The sequence below is a fragment of the Hemibagrus wyckioides genome, linkage group LG06 (assembly GCF_019097595.1).
Source record: "Hemibagrus wyckioides isolate EC202008001 linkage group LG06, SWU_Hwy_1.0, whole genome shotgun sequence".
NCBI classification, from domain to species: domain Eukaryota; kingdom Metazoa; phylum Chordata; class Actinopteri; order Siluriformes; family Bagridae; genus Hemibagrus; species Hemibagrus wyckioides.
In genome coordinates this window covers 17,828,046-17,850,331 of record NC_080715.1, presented here as the reverse complement: position 1 = coordinate 17,850,331, position 22,286 = coordinate 17,828,046, and the positions used below count along the sequence as shown (strand labels likewise).

General features: G+C 37.1%; 2 protein-coding genes and 1 long non-coding RNA gene across 5 annotated transcripts; 1 reads left to right on the top strand and 2 right to left on the bottom strand.

Moving 5' to 3' along the window:
* Positions 1–3,488: 3,488 nt before the first annotated feature.
* On the bottom strand, positions 3,489–7,967 carry LOC131355051 (uncharacterized). Its single transcript, XR_009204818.1, has 4 exons — positions 7,684–7,967; positions 5,275–5,350; positions 5,095–5,174; positions 3,489–3,760 (listed from the first exon to the last, which is right to left on the bottom strand). It is a non-coding gene; the product is annotated as an uncharacterized LOC131355051 (long non-coding RNA).
* Positions 7,968–10,164: 2,197 nt separating this feature from the next.
* On the bottom strand, positions 10,165–16,540 carry uchl3 (ubiquitin carboxyl-terminal esterase L3 (ubiquitin thiolesterase)). 2 transcript variants are annotated; one of them, XM_058391418.1, is made up of 9 exons: positions 16,339–16,540; positions 16,144–16,155; positions 15,740–15,868; positions 12,439–12,595; positions 12,143–12,228; positions 11,972–12,019; positions 10,712–10,787; positions 10,505–10,563; positions 10,165–10,366 (listed from the first exon to the last, which is right to left on the bottom strand). In XM_058391418.1, the coding sequence occupies exons 1-9, from the start codon at positions 16,378–16,380 to the stop codon at positions 10,283–10,285; spliced, it is 693 nt and encodes a 230-aa protein (XP_058247401.1). In that variant the 5' UTR covers positions 16,381–16,540; the 3' UTR covers positions 10,165–10,282. The 2 variants fall into 2 exon arrangements, with proteins under 2 accessions (XP_058247401.1, XP_058247402.1); XM_058391419.1 differs by lacking the exon at positions 16,144–16,155.
* An 82-nt stretch (positions 16,541–16,622) lies between these two features.
* Positions 16,623–22,232, top strand: sgo2 (shugoshin 2). 2 transcript variants are annotated; one of them, XM_058391415.1, is made up of 8 exons: positions 16,623–16,857; positions 17,239–17,326; positions 18,135–18,310; positions 18,422–18,499; positions 18,606–18,639; positions 18,752–20,827; positions 21,310–21,418; positions 21,531–22,232. In XM_058391415.1, exons 2-8 carry the CDS (start codon positions 17,248–17,250, stop codon positions 21,628–21,630), a joined length of 2,652 nt encoding a protein of 883 aa, XP_058247398.1. In that variant the 5' UTR covers positions 16,623–16,857; positions 17,239–17,247; the 3' UTR covers positions 21,631–22,232. The 2 variants fall into 2 exon arrangements, with proteins under 2 accessions (XP_058247398.1, XP_058247400.1); XM_058391417.1 differs by having other exon boundaries at positions 16,817–16,857; positions 17,224–17,326.
* Positions 22,233–22,286: the final 54 nt, after the last annotated feature.

Below are 22,286 nucleotides of genomic sequence, written 5' to 3'. Positions count from 1 at the left end.
GTGAACAGGTGACTGACATGCAAACTATTTTCCCCCAAGCAATTCTTCCATTGTGGTGGGAGAGGGCTTGCATACATCAGAAATCCTGTTTCAGTTGGCTGTACACATTATGTGTATTTATAAGCAACATAGTACATTAAGTTTCTGAATGCTTCTTTATTAGGTATTGACACAACTTGAGATCTGCTAGGTCAACTGTGTTTTTATTTTGTTTATATCTGTAATATCTGTCTGAGTGGATGGTATTAAAATGGCCTGAAATAGTCACAGAATGCTTTGGGTGCTTATAAGCATGTTTTCCAGTAGTGTTGATAGGGACATGTGATAGTGGAAATATATTTTTACCACAGACCCTTAGGTGTCATCACAATCTTCTTCGTCTGCCTCAGAGCAAGCCTCTCACTGAAGCTGGTTTGAAATAGTTTGTGAATTTATTTTTTTTTAAATCCCACTCCCACCCACATCCAGAGGAATTTAGACCAAAATCTGAACAATCCTGCCCGGTACAGCAGTTATTATTTTTGCTTGCAGCTGTTTGTGATATTTTCTAATAAACAGAATTGGCCCTGTTTCCCAAAATATAAACAAATGATTCCTATAAACCACAGGATTCCTGACCAGGACAAAGTATTTACTGAAGATGTGTGAATGAGCATAAAAAAATGTGTTGCATAGTGACACAAACAATTTACCATTTAAAGTAAAAGCTACACACTCCCACAATATTTTTCTCCAGTGCTCTAGTTTGACCTTTATCGTTACTGTATTGGGATCGAAAGAACTAATGAATAGAGTGAATATGTCTTGTAGTTGGCTAAGTATTTTATGCTATAAATGTGAAAAGGAACCATTTCTATTAGCTACATGTGTAGCAATAAGTATTGTGTTTTAGGGCATTTGTTTAGCTAGTGAGCTGTAATGTTAGATGGATAAACAGATTCCTATGGGAAAAGGTGTGCTTTAATGAAAATTCGTTATTACCTGTAGCTTCCATTACAATTATGGCCTTTAAACCCTATGTATATCCATTTCTTCCCATTTAACATATGAACATTGTTTACATTATCCACTGACATGAAAATTTAAATTCCATTGGTTTAAGTTAAAATGCTGCAGGTATGACATTTGGTGAAGCACTGTCTAATAAATTAACATACATTTGCATTTAGTAACTATAAAACAGTATCTATGCCAGACTTAAAACTTTGATAGGGACACAGTGTAACCATGCTTTCATGCATCCCCACCATCAGTCAAAAGAAATCTACATTCATGTTTCAAACCCTTGTTTGGGGGTTAAAAATTCACGTTTCTCCCTAAAGACTAAGATATTATAAAATAACTGGCCACATGCTGTTTGACAAAAATAGCTACATTTAATATGTAATTTAACTTTCACTGCCTAATTAACAAAGATTCTGTATTTTTCTTTACAGCCCCTTGTTTACACATTTAAAGGTGCAACGAGCCTTTAGTAATATGACTTGCTTATAGGAAAGGGTAATAGACTACATAGACTAAATTGTTAGATAGACAATAGTGATTAAATCATTATGTCCTTTTTAACTAATACTACTAACACTAAGACTTTGCATGAAGACTAAAAACAAATGCTAAGAAACAAAAAAATCTAAATAACATAGAGGGTGGACCTAAATATCTGGAGTGCTCTGTGTATTCCTGCTCCTGTAACTGTGGCTTTTGGTAATTGAACACTAACGATGCTAAAAATAATATAATTATTATAATTCTCAATCGCACCCATTTTATCTATGAGATTGTTATAATGTTCAAGAAGTAGAATTATTTAAAAAATGTAAAAATGTTAACGGAGTAATAGGATATGTAACAATATCCACAGTTCAAACAGTTGAACCCCTTAAAGATAGACTGTTCTCACAGAGTGGACCATTTATTAAATTCCAGCAGACCTGGCATCTGAAAGCAAATTCTGCTATGAACAAAATTAAAACTCAGCTGTAAAACAAAACATGAAGAAATAATTATTGTACAAATAAATAAATAAAATAAAAAAAAACTGATGCTCACTTTGTAGTCAGAAGATATAATTGTGTGGAAACATTCTGAGGCCATCCAACAATCATAATCCACATAGGAATGTAGTTCTTTCAAAAGTAATTATTAAGGGCTCACTTTGTGAAATCAAGTGTAAATAACCTTAAGCGTTAACAGTGACTTATAATCGCCTTATAGGGCTCAAGTGTCCCTGCTAAAGAATACAAAATCTGAAGTTAGCATACAACAAAATACACTAAAATCATTACCTGACAACAATGCCAAAGCACACTGAAAATAGTTTAACTATGTATCCTCAGACATCATCTTACATTTGCTACATTATGCTAGCTAATGAAGAAGAACATGCTTGCACAAGCTCTGACACTCTGATGCCTGTGTGTAATTACAAGCACAATAAAATTCCACCATCAAATTATAATAAACGTGTGACGTTAGTTTATGGAGTAAACACATCTGGTGGTCTGTGGAAAAAAAAAATCTATTAAAATAATCCCTTTTGCCAGTGGTGAGGCCTGATCCAGATATATCCACCCAGCTCAATTATAGCCTGTTTACAGAGCTCGGAGCCATGTGCAATCATCTCTCATCTCAACCTCAATGTAAAGACTATGCAGAATGACTTTTCTAATGTGGTCAAGAAGTACACCACATAAGTGTAGGTTTCCTCTCCAGATTTTTAAAAGGAGGATCAGCTATGTGATGGGACAAAGAGGAAACCCACAACTCTGACATTTGCTGGAACATGGAATCCTCTACCATGGAAACCTGGTCCACGGACAAACCGAAACAAACCCGTGGATAACGTGACAGCTCCCATGTCAATGTCAATAAATTTAAATTTGCAAAAATTGGCACTTTTACCATAATAAACCTTAATTACTCAAGATTTATAGCTTGTGAATGTGAATATGACATAAATAATGATTATATAATTTCAGAGGCCTGAATATGGGGAAAAATACATTTCAGCAGTTATAAGCAAGAGGATTTGTGTTCACTGCACATTTTTTTGCTCAGGATTTCAACATAGGACCATTCAAAAGGATGTTTAGTAGAGCAAAATTACGCTCTAAATTGGGTTCGTTTTAAATGTTTTCTTTAGCATGTCTGTCTGAGGATATTTTTTATTTCCAAGTTGAGAGTTTATACTCAGCAAATTTCAGGTTTGGAACTAGCTCACGAAAATACCACTGCAATGCTTTTTGGGAATGGGGATGCTGATCTGGGTTTACCTTGGTAAATATCCTGCTGTTTTACAGAGTTTTGAGCACCAAATAAGATCAGATACTTTACCACAATTTGGGCTTGACCCAGGTCCTTGGGCCACAATTATATCACAATTATATTACACAATTACAATTATTTTTTTGAAAAAGTCAAACATTAGTGTATATTTTATTATTATTATTACTTTTTTTTAAAATAAATAAGGTAGTTACTGTGGGCTGAAAGTTAACCTTTTGCTCTTCACATGTAATCTGAATAGTGATCCATAATATGTGAAATTTCTAAATTTCTATTTAATTAGTCTTAATGTAGTTGGTTCAGTTACATATTTTTATAGCACCTATGGGTGAAACAAGGTGTGTTCGGGTTGTGTAATTATGATTGCACCTAAAAAATGTAATAAAAAAAACAAGAGGAACTCACCAGGCCAGCAGTAGGTGTGGAAATTCTGTTAACACTCTTGATTATGCCTGGCTTGATCTTGTAAACTAGACTGGAATAAGGGAAAGAATGAGCAATCTCACAAACACACACTGATGCACTGTAAGGTGCATCTGAACGTGTTTATGGCCTCTTTTATGTTTAACATGTGCCTTTGCCTTAGAGAACCAAGTTAAGCTTCTGTTGGAACAGCTTTCTTCCAATCTGTCTATGTTTTTACAGGTTGCTATGAAAATATCCAGACAAAAGAAGCTGGTTTCATGTAATCACCTTAATCCATTAAAAATGTGAGCATACTGTGATATATTTTCTTTATTCAGATAGAACCTTATAATACTAAAATCACAATACAGTACTATAGGTACTATACATCTTGACTAAGCAACGTTTTTGTTTTATCAAAAGGAAAAAAAATGGAATTTAAAACGTGTACATCATAACGTCATGTTTCACACTCTACGTGCTACTTTGATATAAATATATTTGGTGATGTAACACAGACGTTACTGACTCAGACTACAATCAAGCAGCATAACATCAAGAGGTTTCAGAAGGGAGCAGCGAGCAGCTGAGATGTAAAAACTGTGCTCATCAGGGTGCTGACTCACTGATGTGACATCAGGGTGTCGATCAAGAAATGCTACTGCCCACGCATCAGCCCAAAAGCACCCTGTTATGGACAGAAACGGAGCTAAAAACCCTGAGCTTGCACTAGCTCTGACAAAACTCACCTTCACTGAATATCAATGAACTTTGCTAAATCTCACTCACAGCACACTTGGCCTTCCAGATTTCTGAGCACATTGACTATAAAACACTTAATGACAGCTGCCCTTCACATGCCCTTGATTTCATCTATAGCCTGCATTTTTCCTAATGTTGTGCTTATTTGTGTCTAAGTCCTCCGTGCTAAATATGGTTGCTTTTAATGCCCTAACCTAGAATTACTGGAATGGGCACAACAGTTTTCGGTACAGCAGCGACAGAGCTATTCAGACAACAACAAAAACAATGCAACACCCAGTGAAACATGCATTTTTACCATTGTCTCTACATCAGCTGTGGTGCAATTTCAGTCATCCTTCATTTTAATGTAAGAAAAGAGATACAATATAGATTTCAACTGAGTGGACAGCTACATAATAGGATACTGTCAAGAAGACATAATACAGCATACAAACCACAGTGCTATAATTTCCATGCATTACACTAAAATAACTATTTCTTTAAAAACCCCAGAGAATACACTTTTGCATACAATACAGAGTGATGCTTACAATTCTTAGCAGTTGTTGCTCAGAACAAAACTAAATCAACTCTTTTAAAATGTTTTAAAATGTTTGATGAGCTGCACAATTAATCTAGCAGAGAAACAGTCTCACTTACCAACAGAAAAGAAGCCTTGGTAGAGATAGTCTCTGTTCTGGAAGTTTCTGCTCCCAAAACTCTTCTTAGTGACTGTCTGCCTGTACAGTCAGAACAAATACAGGAAGCTACAGTAGGTGAGAAGGTAAGATGTGCAATAGAAACGATTTTCCAGACTTTGCACTGCTATACTAAACTGACCTGCACAACAACACAGCGTAGTTTCTGGAGCAGAGGCTTGGCTTGCTTGGTTCTCCTTACTTTTCTGCCAGACCTTCTGCAAACAGGGTCGGTGCCCAGTAGCCAAACCACAGGGAACAAGAACATTTAAAAAGAATGTGACAATACAAAATAGCACATTAGCCTCATGCCTTTCCAATGGCCTTAAGCAAGCGATGCAGGATATAGCCAGACACCCTATTGTTGCTTTTCCACAAGAGGAAATACTTATGTTGTTTTTACACCCACTTTTACAGTGTGTTCTCTGAGCAGCTGTTTTACAGCTCCTTAAAAATGTTCTACTACAGAGTGAGGGAATGTTTTGTTTTATCAAGAAGATACGAGAATGTTTTTGCTTTGCTACAAGAGGCAAAGGTTTTATGATGGCCCATTTAAACAGGAATGGGTCACTCTTTCACCCCAATGTAGATAGGAATTAATAATAATAAACCTGCCTTGTGCAATTAGACCAGGAAATAAACTCTAAATCTAAAGGATGACGCCTTCATATTGAGTTTAATGATGCATTTTCATTAACAACAGAAAATTATATGTATCTACTAAAATAGAAAAATTGGCCACAAACTGTCATAAAATTGTAATAATTGCAATAATGATGATTAAAAACAATCCATTAAGTGACTATCCTTTAAAATCAAATGGGAATGACAGTCAGGACAGCTCAGTGTGTGGAACAAGTCAAACTGGCTAATCTGGGATCAACAGTTGTTGGTAAAAAAAATTTTTCTGTCATTGTTCTCTTCAGTTGGATCAGAGATATCCTATCTTATCTTTGCAACGAAGCATGAACAAACCTAGTCACACTGTGTGTTTTCAAACCACCATTGGTGCAGGTGTGGCCCCTGCTTGGTTGGAATGAATCTCTAAGTATATAAATGCCTCAAGAACAATATTAGGATCCACCCATAGCTACAAAGAGCACATGGCACATTTTCAGAAAAAAAAGTAGACGAAAAGGAAAAGTTACATAGTTCATCATAATGATGTGCTGGGATGGCGAGGGAAAGAATCCAGTTTATTAGATTTCCCTAACAAATAATCACAACAAATCTGAGCCTTTGCTGAAATATTTTTCTGAACATTTCACTGTAAATACATATTAAAGGCGAGTTAATTCTGTAATAATATAATGAAAAGTTTTGATCAAAGTCCCTTAAATAAAAATTTACTCTGTGTGAACATAGCATAACCCCTCACACAAAGCATCTGGCGTTGTGCAGTTGCATGCAGTGCAGCACATCATTAACTATGCCAAAGAATTTCAGACTTTAAGCCCTTAATATCCCATCTCATTATTCAGCTATTCATTTTAAGGCATATAATCCAATGACTACTACAGTGAGACTAACAGGCAAAGTATGTATGTTGTGAGGAATGTGTATCCAGACTCAATGATAGATCTAACAAAATGAAAGAGATTAAGCAAAAAACATTATCATCACACATAGGATGGGTCATAAGAAATATTAATTTATTTGTATTGTGAACCAAAGCTAGTTGTGTTCCAAACTGACCCCATCACTGGGACAAGACAAGAAAGACTGTTCCATGAGAATCATGTAGTCTAAAGAAGGAATGTGGGCATGTGACAGACTCTTACACACACACACACACACACATACTCATTAACAGCTCTGTTAAGTGGGTCCTCCAACCTGGCAATCTGTTAATCATTCAGTAAGGGAAGCCCATGTCACACTACCTTCCTACAGAGACAACACTCATGCTAGAGACCACGGCCTATTACCATGAATCTTTATATACACATGTGAGAGCCTGAGGTCACTGTGAAAGCATTCAGTTTCAACCCTCATGAAAGAAAAATAAAAAGTCAGTGCTCAATTAAAAAAAAAAAACTATTTATTTATTTACTTGAATAGCAAGATGTCACGTGGTTTATATGATACTAGTAGTGAACTTCACAGAAATAAGATGGATTGGTGGATATGAGAGAGAGAGAGAGAGAGAGAGAGAGAGAGAGAGAGAGAGAGAGACCTGACCTGTGGAATGCAAAATAATCATATTATAAAACAATTGCTCTAAATTGTTAGAATAAAAATGAGTAAAATAGAAACACATTCTGAAGTTTATAAAACTTCAGGTAGTTAGGCAAAAAGTCATTCCCAAAGGGACAGAGATTTTCTTTTCTTTCACTGTATTGCAGCTAATGGTTTTAAAGACAAAAATAAACTGCATATCAATATAACAAAAGGGTACTTTAAGCGTTAATTCCACTATACGACACTGTGCTGTTTTGTACTAATATTCAGTAAGACAGTATATGACACATCCAGCCATCTAAATCTACTGTATGAAGACCGACCCTTACTTTCCTCATCTGAACTGTACAAATATGATACCACGACTTACCTGTTTATTCCCGAGCTAAACACACAGCTGGAAACCGCTGTTATTTCCACCATCCTAAGAGCTCATACAACTTTATATAATAGACCTGACTATCTCGATAAAAAAAAATACACGGTCCTTTCTGCTGAAATAATGTTCGCCAGGAATGTTTTTAACTTTTGAGCATTTTTTCGAGTTTACTAGGGATTTAATATTATCAGCGCGCCCTCTAGCGGAATAAAAGGGGGGATCACATTATATAATAATAGCACATTTGCGGTCAAACGTTTTTTGACCGCAAAAGGCCAAAATTTGCTCGTATTTAAGTAAATAAAAGGACGAATCCAGCAAACGCATAACGCATTTGTATTGGCTGTTATAACCTGTGGTTATGCAGTATTGATGTTGATATACATCTGAGTATATACGCTACTCACAAAAAGTTAAGGATATTCGGCTTTCGGGTGAAATATCAGGATGCACCTTTGGCTTTTGTTTCAATGAAATGCTTACACGACTATTTGTTTTGACCCTTGAAAAGGAAAAAGGAATAAGGACAGAAAAAAAGACAAGGATAAAATGTAAAATATAAAATACGAAATATAAAATATAAAAACTACAATTCCAAAGTAGGTAAATAAAATATAATATAAATAAAATAAACTATAAATAAAGTAAGGTAGGGTATATATGTATACAGAATATATGTATAGAATATGTATATAAAATATAGAATATATATTTAAAAAAATGTAAAATGTAAACAACTGTATTACACAGAACTATATAAAGCGTATAGTGTGCAATAATGTGCAAGGTGCAGACAGCAGCAGTACGGGGTGGTCATGTAGTGAAATAAGGTGATGAGATGATGAGAAGCAGTGGTACTGTCCATCTTTAAAGTGCAGATGTGCAAAGTCCTCTTCGTGTATAAATAGGAGTAGAATGTGCCATATATGTTTGTTTTATTGTGTATTGTGTGCCACAGTCCTGAAATGTGCAAATGTACAGTGTGGTTGGTTTGGTGTTTTCCAACACATATTCCCCAGACCATCACTGACCCACAACCAAACCGGTTGCTGAACGATGTTACAGGCAGCATAACATTCTCCATGGCTTTTCCAGACCCTTTCATGTCTGTCACATGTGCTCAGGGTGAACCTGCTCTCATCTGTGAAAAGCACAGGGTAACAGTGGCGGACCTGACAATACTGGTGTTCTTTGGCAAATGCCAGTCGAGCTCCACTGTGCCGGGCCCTCAGGCAACCCTTATGAAGTCTGTTTCTGATAGTTTGGTCAGAGTCATTCACACCAGTGGCCTGCTGGAGGTCATTTTGTAGGGCTCTGGCAGTGCTCATCCTGTTTCTCCTTGCACAAAGGAGCAGATACCAGTCCTGCTGATGGGTTAAGTACCTTCTACAGCCCTGTCCAGCTCTCCTAGAATAACTGCCTGTCTCCTGGAATCTCCTCCATGCTCTTAACACTGTGCTGGGTGAAACAGCAAACCTTCTGGCAATAGCACGTATTGATGTGCCATCCTGAAGGAGTTGGACTGCCTGTGCAACCTCTGTTGCCTCTTGCTACCAGTAGTGACACTGACCCTAGCCAAATGCAAAGCTAGTGAAAACAGTCAGAAAAATTGAGTAGGGAAAAAATGTCAGTGGCCTTCAACTGTAAAATTCCTGTTTTAGGGGTCGTCTTATTTTTGCCCATCTAGTGATGAGGAGATAATCAGTGTTATATATATGTTTTATATGATATCTATCTATCTATCTATCTATCTATCTATCTATCTATCTATCTATCTATCTATCTATCTATCTATCTATCTATCTATCTATCTATCTATCTATCTATATATACACCTATGTGTGTTACAGTATATTCACAAAGCCATCATTCACAAGCCATCATTCACAAGGCATACTTTTTTTTTTAATCTAAAACTAATCTCTCATTTTTATGCACAACGAAAGGCTACAGTAACTCAAATGACCAATCTTTACTTTCATGGTAACCAGAAATTTATCTCAGAGTGCACAGCACATTGAATATTAAGGCAGATAAGCTGTAACACAAGATCATCACATCAGGTTCCACTCCTGTCAGCTACAGTGGACACTAGCTCAAGCACAGGAAATGCTTTTTTTAATGTTTAACTAAAGCAACTTGGAAAAATGTTGATATGACAAATCATTACAAGTCAACATTTACAAAGAGCTTTAGCTTTAATGGAATTTGTAAATCAGAAAAAGAGAACATTGTGCATGTTTCACACAGGATTTGTTCTTTTGCAATGCTTAGAGAACTCACTTATTAATTCTTGTCTGATTTAAATTAGGCTGTCAGTATGTAGGACAGAGCAGAAAAGGCATAGTTATTATTCAAGTAGTAATTGAACATACATTTTTAAAAAAGCCTATAAATGTGTACATGGACACATTCTATTTCTTTGTGTTTCATTCTTAATAACACGTCAGATCAAAGAAATCTGCAGCAAAATATTAGCAAATAACCATTTTATCAAAGATGTAATTCAACAGTGTAAGAACGAAAACATTCAAACATTTGCGAATGGCTGCCTGGCAGTTTCTTCTTGAGTAAACAGAAAGTGAGTGTTTTATGCTTTGGAGAGAGCCACAACAGTGAAGCGGAGCTCTTGGGGATCACGTGCCATAAATTTCTTACAGACCACTGTAGCATCCTGCAAAAAAAAAAAAAAACCCAGATCATTTCCCTCAGTCCTGAATTACAATAATCTAAAATCTCCCTCAACATCACACAACACATTTCAACACAAAAACAAAGCAATTCATGGAAATATATATATAGACATATTTACCTCAAGAAAGCTGTCCTCTGTGGTTTTCCCATGAACTATTGGAAAAGGTTTTCGGCCATCTGCAAAGTAGCCAAATGAATTACTTTACGTGTCCATTACCATATTTTATACAACTATGCAATCGAAACTGAAATGTTCTGGGGTGTTAGGTGGTAAGAGCTTATCTATTTAATATAATTAATTTTAAAAAAAACATCACGTACTCACCTAACTCATATAAATGCCCTCCAACATTCACAAAGGCAATAAAATGTAAATCCACTTTTTCATCAACACTTGGAGCCTGTTATATACACACATATATATACATAGAGAGAGATTATTTATATATACACTACCAGTCAAAAGTTTGGACACATCTAATTCCATGGTCTTTCCTGATGTTTATTTCTTTCTACGTTGTAAAACAATGCTGAAGGCGGCCGAAATACACAATAATCTCGTTTGAACAGTTGATATTGAGATCTGTCTGCTACTGATGCTCTGTAAAGCTTTCATAATGGCTCTAATCTGAGGTGCTGTTAATTGGTGATTTTAATTGGAGACTTGATGGGTTTTGCAAATGCACTTGACAATACTGTTCTTGCAAGAACTATTCCAGAACACCTGACCTTTGTGTCTTAAAATAACAACTGACTGTTTTTTGTTGTCGGTACATATGGATTACTTAAGTTCATGTGTGTTATTTCATAGTTTTGAAATCTCCAGTATTGTTCTAGAATGTAGAAAATAAATCCCTAAACAAAAAACATTGAATTAGAAGGTGTGTCCAAACTTTTGACTGGTAGTGTACATACACAACGCATAGAGAATGGTCTGTCTATCAGTTTAAAAAAAAAATCCCTGGCTATGAAAAAGCTAGGTAAAACAGTGAGACAACCATTTGGTGAAAATATTTGGTGGTTACCCCAGGGTGACACATTTAAACAAATCATTATTAAAATACGATTAAAGAAATGACATTCATATGATATCTAGGTCATGGTGTGAGATAAGGGATCATGGTTTTTGTAACACCTGCCACAATACAAAATTATTCTGCCTGGTCACTGTTATGATGATGATGATAATGATGGTAGTGGTCTTTCCCAGAATTAAAATGTTCCAATCAATAGGGACTCAATCCACAAGAGATCACTGAAGAATGGCTTGGTAAGAATGAAAGTAATGTACATCATATGCTATGGCATTCAGATCTCTACCTAACTGAAAACCCATATAATATAATTATCATCATCATCATAATCATCAGAAGACCAACAAAGGAAATTACATTTTAAAAGAATCATCTCTCTAGAGCAGTTCTTGAGCCTTGTACAATCTATGCCAAGGCTCACTGAAGCTGCTGTGGTAGTTTAAATATTACTCAAATTTTATGTTGATATTTCCTTCATCACACATTTTCAGTTCATGTGACTAAAAGATAACTTTTGTTACAACTTCAACTTGTCATAAAATGTAACGAACCTCTGTCTGTCCCTCCTGAGCACTTGACTCATGTGTTACACGGATACTCTGAAACAGACCAAAAATGAAAAAGAAAACAGAAAACTTTACAAACTATTTTAAACTACCAAACTAACAGGTTACTGAATCTAGTTAGTGTCTTTTGACAACAGCAGACAATGTGTACACAACCTCGTCTTTTTCTAGGAAGGTTGCTTTTTCCTCTGGGCTCATCTTAGAGGACTGCATAATAAACATCTTCAGGGGTGAGTCAGCCTCTGCAAAACAACAACTGCCCATAAATGTTTATAAATATTGCAAATATAATTCTGAGTAAATGATGTAATGACATCAAAAAGCAATAACATCTAAATATAATCCAAAACCCAAATTAAAACATAATAATAATAAGTAATACTGGAATACATAAAAACTGAAAACCTTAACACACAATATCCATTTTAATAGCTCAGGAAATAATTGCTTACCAAACTCAAGAAGTGTTTGGTTATTTGCTACTGCATGAATCAACCCTATTGTGCCACATGCATTTCCGATAGTTTGTTTCATGAAGTACACCTCTGATGACACTTCCTGTCCCTGTGCTTTAATCTTTGCTTCCTCCTCCAGTCTAAATGACTCGTACTGTAAAAATAAAAATGATGGACAGGAAATTAGTGATTCCACCCTTACTAAGACTTATCCGTCATTGACACTGACACACTGAATCATACACTAAACTGCATTCAGATGATCCCTGTGCACATCATTGCACACTCCAAAAACATTCTGTGCATTTAATATTGAATACAACTGCAAAAACTGCAAACATGAGAATATTTCTGAATAGTTTCTCGAAGCTCTCTCTCTCTACTATATGTAATATTTGTTGACTTTCTAGTTTGTTGAAATGTGTAATAAATGTGCTACTGTTCATGGCAGGATATCAGTAAGCTGAAACCTAAACGGCCTCATGTCTTCCCACTATACTCCTCAGGTAATGTAACACCTGTTTGGCCTGGGGAAGGAACTATTTAAAATGAACTGCAGTTTATCCTCCTGTCACGTGTACCCTATAGACGGAGGATTTAGTGTATGCATTCTGTGTGTTCTTATAGCTACGGTACATTATGAGAACACTCAGAGTAGTTTTGTACACTAGACCACCCTTCTATAAGGCAAACATGACAGGAGGATAAACTGCAGATCATGTTACATAATCATTCTCCATAAACAGGGGAACCACAGCCTGCAAAAACAATGGTTATAATGGTTAATGGTCTCATATTTCTCTGATCATGTATTAGTATAAATTTCTTAACAATTATATTTTGACAAAAACCTTAAAATGTGATATTTATATACCTGGGATGTGCATTTATGTATATTATATACAATAATACACACCCGCACACAGTCACTGTTCACTTTATTACCATTCTGTGTACGGTAAACACTAGAGACTGTTGTATGTTTCTGAAATACTCAAACCAGCCCTTCTGCTACCAAGATCAATGCTATGGTTAAAGTCACAGAGATCACAGGTTATCCTCATTCTGATGTTTGATGTGAACATTAACTGACAATCTTCACCTGTATCTGCATGGTTTTATAAACTGTGCTAGTGCCACATGATTGGCTGATTAGATAACTGTGCAGGTGTACAGGTGTTTAATCTGTAGCTCCTATTAGTTAACGTCCATTCATTCGGATAACTGGGGGTTTAAAAATGAACCTCATAAATGTTATAATTATAATGTATATTTCAATTACACAAAACATTGTGAAGTTAGCGTCTTATATGCAGTGAATACACTGTATGCTGTTTGAATGGATCTCTATGATGTAATTAGACTACCTTTCATTAATGCAGTTTCACAGAAGTTTTAGTTAAATAATCTATACATCATTTATTTTAAATGAAGGAAATTAAAATACCTATATTCTGCTGCCATTCATAGTGTTATTCTGGCCATTTAAAAGTGGTAAATAAGGGAGCTGAGCCATCTTGGTGTCCTTCATCAGTATGAGGCATATATTTTAAATCACATGTAGGAAATTGAACCATGTGAAGATGTGTAGTGCTTTGTGTAGTTGCTGACAGTAGAGTTTGTGCACTACACTACAAAGAAGAAGACTTATCTGAAGACTGTGCAGGCCAAAGAAGAAATGAAAACCTGCCATCCACATATCCACATGTGGATCCACATGTGTCTGGACAAAATGTAGCTATGAAAGTATTCATGGAAGGTCAGCTATGCCACTAAAACATTTGCTCATGGTTATCAAAGGCCTTTATGTGTGCCAAGAAGACATTTCCAACACCATCACCCTGGCATCACTAGCCTGTACTGTTTATACCAAACAGGATATCTCCATGGTGCTTGCACCAAAATCTGATCCTTCCATCACATGAATTTGTTCAGTTGAATCTGGATTGAACTGACTAGACAACTATTCCACTCTGCAACATTTCAGTTTTAATGTCCCACTTGACACATACTTTCTTGTTTTTTGTCTGACATTTCTTGGCACACATGTTGTTTAGCTCTTTTAGGAAAAACCTCAACAAGTCATGTGTGCTCAGATGACTTTCTGCACACCACTATTGAATTTAGATTTTACTGTAGCTTGTCTGTTTGCTTGCACAGTTCCTTCATTCACCTTCTCATGCTGTAATCCTCAAGCTGTTTTCATTTAGCCTGATCACAGACAACACAGACAGTTGTGTTTGTTTGTTTCTTACACTATTCTCAGTAAATCTTTAAAGTGGTTGTGCTTAGAAATTCCAGGGTGATAGAAGATGCTAGAATCGGCACACCCAGAGTCAACTATTACATCATGTTTTTAGGGAACTTGTTCTGCTCTTTAAACATTAATATGAACTGATGCCTGAAATGCTGGTTTAAACCACACACACTAGTCATATGATTGCTGTTGGAATTTGGGTGGAGCTGGGTGTGTGCCTAATGATCTGGCAGCTATTTATAGTATATACGTATTACCAACTGTAGTTCATATTCTCAAACATGTTGGTCTTTTAATACATCAATAAAGTTCCTTAATAGTTTACAGTATTATCTACTGAATAATACACCAATCAGACACAACATTATGACCACTGACAGGTGTAGTGAATAACATTGATTATCACCTTATCATGGCACCTGTTAGTGGGTGGGATATATCAGGCAGCAAGTGAACATTTTGTCCTCAAGGTTAATGTGTTAGAAGCAGAAAATATGGGCAAGTGTAAGGATTTGAGCGAGTTTGACAAGGGCCAAATTGTGATAGCTAGACAACTGGATCAGAGCATCTCCAAAACTGAAGCTCTTGTGGGGTGTTCCCAGTCTGCAGTGGTCAGTATCTATCAAAAGTGGTCCAAGGAAGGAACGGTGGTGAATCAGCTACAGGGTCATGGGCGGCCAAGGCCCATTAATGCACGTGGGGAGCAAAGGCTGACCCGTGTGATCTGATCCAACAGACAAGTTACTGTTGCTCAAACTGCTGAAGAAGATAATGCTGGTTCTGATAGAAAGGTGTCAGAATAACACAGTGTATGATGGGTCAGGGCTATTTTGGCAGTAAAAGGGGGATCAACCCAATATTAGGCAGGTGGTCACAATGTTATGCCTGGTCGGTGTATGCTGTAAGATGAGTAATGAATTAATAAGCTCAGACTTAGGTTAACACAACCATCTGAATGTACATCAGTCTATGCACTTCAACTGACAAATTGTTAGGAGGCATTTAAAAGTGCTTCGAGCTGTCGAATGACAAGAGGTTTACCTTTTCCGTGACAGGGAAGAGGAGCAGGACAGCACACACAGGCCTGGGCACCAACGTAAGAAGCTCTGGGTCCAAACCATATACATCTCCAAACTGCCAGCTAGGTACTAAGCCCAACTGTCGTAAAAACTACAAGACATAACAAGTCAGAAAGATGAAAGAAGACGGGATTTTAGTGGGAGAGGTAAAAAGTGATGAGTCAGGGCGTGTGCCTCTCGGTGATAGTGAAGGTCGTGAAGAAGACAATAAGATTTAATCACACCACCTCTGACTGGTATATATGGTAAGAAATAATAAGAAATAAACACCAAGGCAGTCTTAACTTTCCTCACTTAAGACCTTCATGCATTTGACTACACCTGACTGCGGGTTAGCTGAAGACCAGAACCGAGGCATCTACTCACTTGATTCATTACCTACAAGAGACAGCAAACAAATCAGTTAACGCAACTAGTGCCTAAGTTCAATAACATGAGCTGAAGTACAGGATTAGTGCAATCTTTATGTCTAACCTACTGAGTCACAATGACAGAATGATTATTGTATTAAACCAATGGCGATCACAACCACACACTGAATAAAAACAAAAGCTTACATACGTCTGGATTAGCCTCCAGAGGTAACCAGCGTTGCCCTTCCATTTCAGCTAAAGTCTCAGGAACGTGCTTTAGTGACAGAGCAGTACAATTCCACCTAGATATGCAAGATATATTTAGTGCAGGCGTCAGATTTCTTAATGGCTAACAACTAATCATTTGGATAGTAGTAAAACGAATGATGCCAGAAAACGATACGCTTCCGGTTTCAACTAATTCAATTCAAAATAAAAGTCACAGTTTATTAACTCGGTGGAAGCTCCGCTAAATATTGATTTTATAAATATATATATAGATATATAAGTTACATGTTCATAAAACATTTCATAATCGGAATTTGTATTCGGAAATGAAATACTTTAAAAATAAAATTTTTTTAAACCGGAAATTAAGTACAATTACAGATTGCGCAGCAGGAGGCAGCAGCGAGTGTTCGGCTTTTCGTGTGAGAGGGAGACGAAGAAGAGTTTGGAGTTTCCGCGGCGCTGTTTGGGTTTGAATCGGTGTTAGCGTTTAACTAAGGTACGTGTGCAGGCTTAGATTTAATGATGTAGTCTTGTTTAGGCTGTTAATTATAACTTATATGATTTTTCTAAATTAAATGTATAGTCTCCTAGTTACATAAGTAAACGTCTAGATCAACTTAACTGCTAACTAAACTTGTTAAGCTTGTAACAACGTTATAGTGGTACTAGTTATTGTGCTGGTGGGTTAACTGGGTTATTATAGATAGATACGTTAAAAGAAAGTAATAAAGAAAAAATATTAATTCGATTATGTAACCAACAAGAAATTATAGATGCAATAACTAGTCAAGTGCCCAGGCTGGTTAGGTTATTTCTGGCGTTTGACAGGATTCATGTAAACCAATGTTTGTAGTTTTATCAGTCTCATTATTTCCAGCACGAAGCCATGACTCTTGCAATGGCGATGGAGAAGAAACCAAACACAATAAAGCAGACTGCTGCTAAGATAAAGACAAAAATTCACAGTAAGTTTCCATGTTTGTTTGTTTTGAGGTTTTCTTGCATGACCTATCTCACTTTGTGTATCGTTCATTCATTTATTCTTATTTATTTACAGTATTTAAAGTAGCAGTAGTAATTTCCCCACATATACATTACTGCACAGTGAAATGCTTTCTTCGTATATCCCATCCTTGGAGGTTGGGGTCAGTGCGCAGGGTCAGCCATAATGCAGTGTCCCTGGAGCAGAGAGGGTTAAAGGGCTTGCTCAAGGGCCTAAAGCTTGGCAGTGCTGGGGCTTGATCTTCCAATCAACAACCCAGAGCCTTAACCACTTGAGATACCATCATACCCACAGACTGACATGATATTACAGAGCGACTTTTATCTCATTTATACATCTGAGCACATGGGGTTTAAGGGCCTAACAATGGAAACTTGCCAGTGCTGGCATTTGATCTCTCAGCCTTCTGGTCAGTAGATAAATTTTCAGTAAAGGATTCATTTTGACAAGTGACTCACTGGACCTGGAGACTCTCCCAGGACCACTGGCCACGGGTCAGAGATGCAGCTTAGATCAAACACCACTCAATTTCAGGGCATCACACACATCCTCTCCCCAGGCCATTAGTCTATTTAGAGTTGCCAGTCCAACCATCAGCATGGAAGGTGGTAAGATGCCCATAAGGTGACACTCTGCACTGAGACTAATTTAAACTCAGGATCAAACCAGGGATCCAGAGTCTCTGAAGTGGTACCCGTACATAATGTGCCACCATGACACTTTCTATGTCATGTAACCTAAGCAATCTGACCGCTGATTCTGTTTTTCAGACACATCATCGTTCTTCAAGCTTTCTTTGAAAACCAACAACAAAGCCCTTGCCTTGGCTCTGGTTGCTCAGAAACAGAAATCCAAGCAGCTTGAGATGGAAACGGTGCGTTTACAGAAACATCTGCAGAGCCTGAACTTTGATCTTGCCATCCAGCGTCATAAAAATAAACAAATGGTGAGTCTCTAGATTTCACAGAGGAGAGACAGGTGCAATGATGCTGAAGGCTCTTTTGATGATTTTTATGTATGGACAGAGTAATGGTCAGTTTCTTTTTCAACTCCATAGTTTACAGTTCTGCATGAGTTCTATAATACCTCCATCAACTGCATGGCTAAGGCAGTGGACCTTATCTCCAAAGAAGAGGTAACCCATTACTAGGTGTTCTGTATATGGCCAATGCACAAGACTGGCTCTGCAAGAATGTTTCTACCAAAGCTGCAATTTATAATGATAATTTCTTCCATATTAGGGTGCTGAGAGCTTGGACATGTTGATCACTGAAGGTAGGAAGATTCATTAAATGATGTGAAATAGACACCTGTGTGCACAGTTAGCATGTCTCTTGGCCTGATAATGTGCTGTAAGGTTCATTTTATTTGTGTATTTGGGTTATAGATTCTTCTCAGACCGAGAAAGATGTAACTGCGCCATTACCTGAGCCGAAACACAGAACCAGTTTATCTAAATGTGGGCAAAATAGGAATGTCCAGGACCCTGGTGGAAATGTGTCAATAACGAATGACTGTCCGCCGCAAAGTTCTCCACCTAAAACCAAGGAAAAGCCTCCCAGTCCAGAAGTGCACCATACAGAACCTCAAAATACTCTTTATGACTCACAGATGGAGTTCACTGTAGTTGACAATGTTGCTGAAATCATCACCGTTCAGACCAAACCAAAGAAAAACTGTAAAGATGATCAGAGAGGAACTAGAGAAAATGTTGAGTCTTGTTCAGCAAAAGCTAGAGAGAGCATTGTGCTGAATTATGATAAAGCAGCAGTGGAATCATCTCATCTAAAGGATTCAACTGCAGATACATCTATGCGACAGTCTTGCAAAACACAAATCCAAACAAGTGCACACACTTTCACTGGCAGCAATGAAGAGGAGAGTTTGCCACAGTGGGTAGAGCCTGTGCATGAGCAAGAGGAATCGATCACGGCACGCAGAAAGACTCACGTCACCTCTCGTTACACAAAAAGCAACAAACGATCAAATTCTCAAAAACTCATTGCAGGATATACGGATACAAGGCAAACCTACGTCATCTCTTTGCATGAGTCCAGCTTTATTTCCACCAGTGATGATTTAGATGATTACTTTAGCGAACAAAAAGTAGAAAATCCGATCAAGAGCAAGGAAAGTCTATCTGACTCGAATATATCTAAAGACAAAGGCACTGAAAGTGAAACTGAAGTGCTGAAAGCTCAGTACAATAATGCAAAGAGCAGGAAAACATACATAGTCCCACCTAAGCCAAGATCACAGGGCAGGAAGACTAAAGTTTCATCTTTCAGTATAGATCAAAGTGTAAAGGACAGTGCTGAATTCGCTAATGTTCACACTGATGTCCAGGAAAACCAGGTCCACTCAGAAAAACATCAAAACAAGCAGCCAGCTCGGTCACCCTCTGAGACAGAAGAATTCATTACACAGAGAAACAGAGGAACATATGTGATCCATACAGCTCAGATGTCAGATGCTTGTATTGACCTCCTAAATCATCCATTAGACAGTCACACGAATGTCACATCCCAGGAAACCACAAATGCAATGACTTTGGAAAGCACGCATGATGCACAGTGTACCCCAGGGATGACTGAGGGGCAGCAACCAGAGCAAGGGGTATTTCATAAAGCGGAAAATGGAAGCTTTTTAAAACATTCACAAATGACCTCTGATGAAAATATTTTAGAAAATTCCTCTGATCCTTCTTCAATGGTGCACACTAAAGCCAAGAAGCCCAAGATGACAGAGATAAAAGAAAGAAGGAAGAACGTTGCAACAAGAGAAAATGCATCAGGAAAGAGAAGACGGACCAAAAATACCTCTATTCAGATTGCTGATATTTTGCCAAAAGAAATTCCAGTACCAGGTGAATATACAAAGAAAAACAGCACTTCCACTAATGTAACAGATGGATCCACTTCCACTGCTCTTGAGGAGGCTTTCATGGATGAGCCTGTAATTGAGACTGTGGACACAAACAGCACACACGTGACACACCTTGACAATAATGACGACTTGTATACCATTAATGACATCGGCATAAATTTGAAACATGTCAGTTCAAAGCATCACACCATCCAAAATCATAAGAGCAAGTGCAGAGAAACTTATGTTTTATCCGATCGCAATTCACAGTTAAAGGGAAAGGAGAATGTTGTGGTTTTCAGCAGCAATGAAGAGAGTTTACCTGCAAATAGAGAAAGTGAGATTTGTTTTGTTACGGATAGTCTTGTTCATGACAGTGACAGCCAATCAACCCCCAAAAAAGCAGAGCAGTTTAGACAGAATCACAGTGGATTATTCTCTGAGGATAAGCCTCCGTGGGAATCCCTCGATTTTGGCTCCACTGGGAGTTTTATTACTGACAGTTCTGTCACAATCCAGAAGGATTCACAAGAGATTTCTTCACGAACAATGGACATTTATGAGGAACCTGGGTGGAATGTGACGCAACAATCTACAGGTAATTATGGATTAAATAAGTTTCAGAATGGCTCTTGTGGGGTGCAACAGGATGATATTTACCCTATTATCTGATGAAATTTTAATACTGTTAATGGCATAGACATCCCTAGCCAGTAGTCCAATAGAGCATAATTTGCCATGCTCTCTGGGAGGAAGGAATGGCGTTAGTGTCACTTCAGAGACGTACTAGTCAAGTTTGTGAGCTCATGTATATGGAAGAGGATAGTTTGCACAGCTGGTGATGTATGAGCTGCAGTTGAATAAGACATAGTTGTCTGGCTTCATTTGGCTCAAAGGAATCACATGCTAGTCTTTGCTATTCCCTGCTGGTAGCTATCATGATAGAGGAGAGCTATAGTAGATAGTTAGTAATTAGCGAATGATCAAAATGGGAGCGCATGAAGGCTAAAACTGGTAGTAATAATTTGTTTGTGGTGTGTATTTTACTTACTGTTACTGTGTTTAATGTTTAAATTATAGGTGGAAGAGCAATGAAGAGCTTAACAAACACAGACTTCACAGCCAATCCATTAAGCCGATCCCGCAGGAAGGCAGCTCCTGTGTCATACAAGGAGCCGGCTATCAACTGGTGAGAATTGTTTTGTTGATTTTTCACACATTAATCGTTTCAGCTCTAAATGTGTTGTAAGATTGCTTCTGCTATTTATTTTATACTGTTTTTACATTTTTTCACTTTGCAGCAAAATGAGGCGTGGAGACAAATTCTCAGATACCAGATTCTTAAGTTCTCCAGTGTTCAAAAACAAAAAGATGAAAAAGGTTAAGAAAAACTTTGATTAAATACCCATTACCCATTATGAATAGAAGTTGAACAGCTAACATTATATAGTTCACCTCTATGCTTTGATTGTATTTCCTTTTTTGTTTCGTAATATTTCTTGCAGCAGGATTTTTATAATTTAAATGAGCTTTCATTAAAAGGTAATTCAGAGAACACTGTTTAAATGGCCTATGAAAGTCCATCTCTCTATTGGTTGCTATGTTACTGAAGTATTGACGTGGCAGTCAGGTAGTGAATGAATAATTCAGATAGTGTTCACCTGATATGTGTACTGTTGCTGCAGAAAAGAGTTGCCTTTTTTTTGCATGGTCTGAATGTATTCAGGGGCATTCGGTGAGTTACTGTTTTATTATTTCAGTCAAATGAAATGACTTAATTGTTCGCCTGTGAAATTTCATGTTATTGTAAGTGCTCTTCTTTTTTGGTGTGTGTATTGATTTTGAGAGAATGTATGCTATTTCTGTTCTTTATTGTTTTTCACAAATGTCTTTTTGAATTTTAAGTCATATGCATAGGCCACTTTTGCTGTACTTGGCAATAATTATTATTAATATTTTCTTTTTTTTTTTTTTTCTTCATATATTATAGTCCTTGGACTCTGATTAACCACCTGTATACTATAAATATATTAACTTATGTTGTGGTCTTTTAGTGC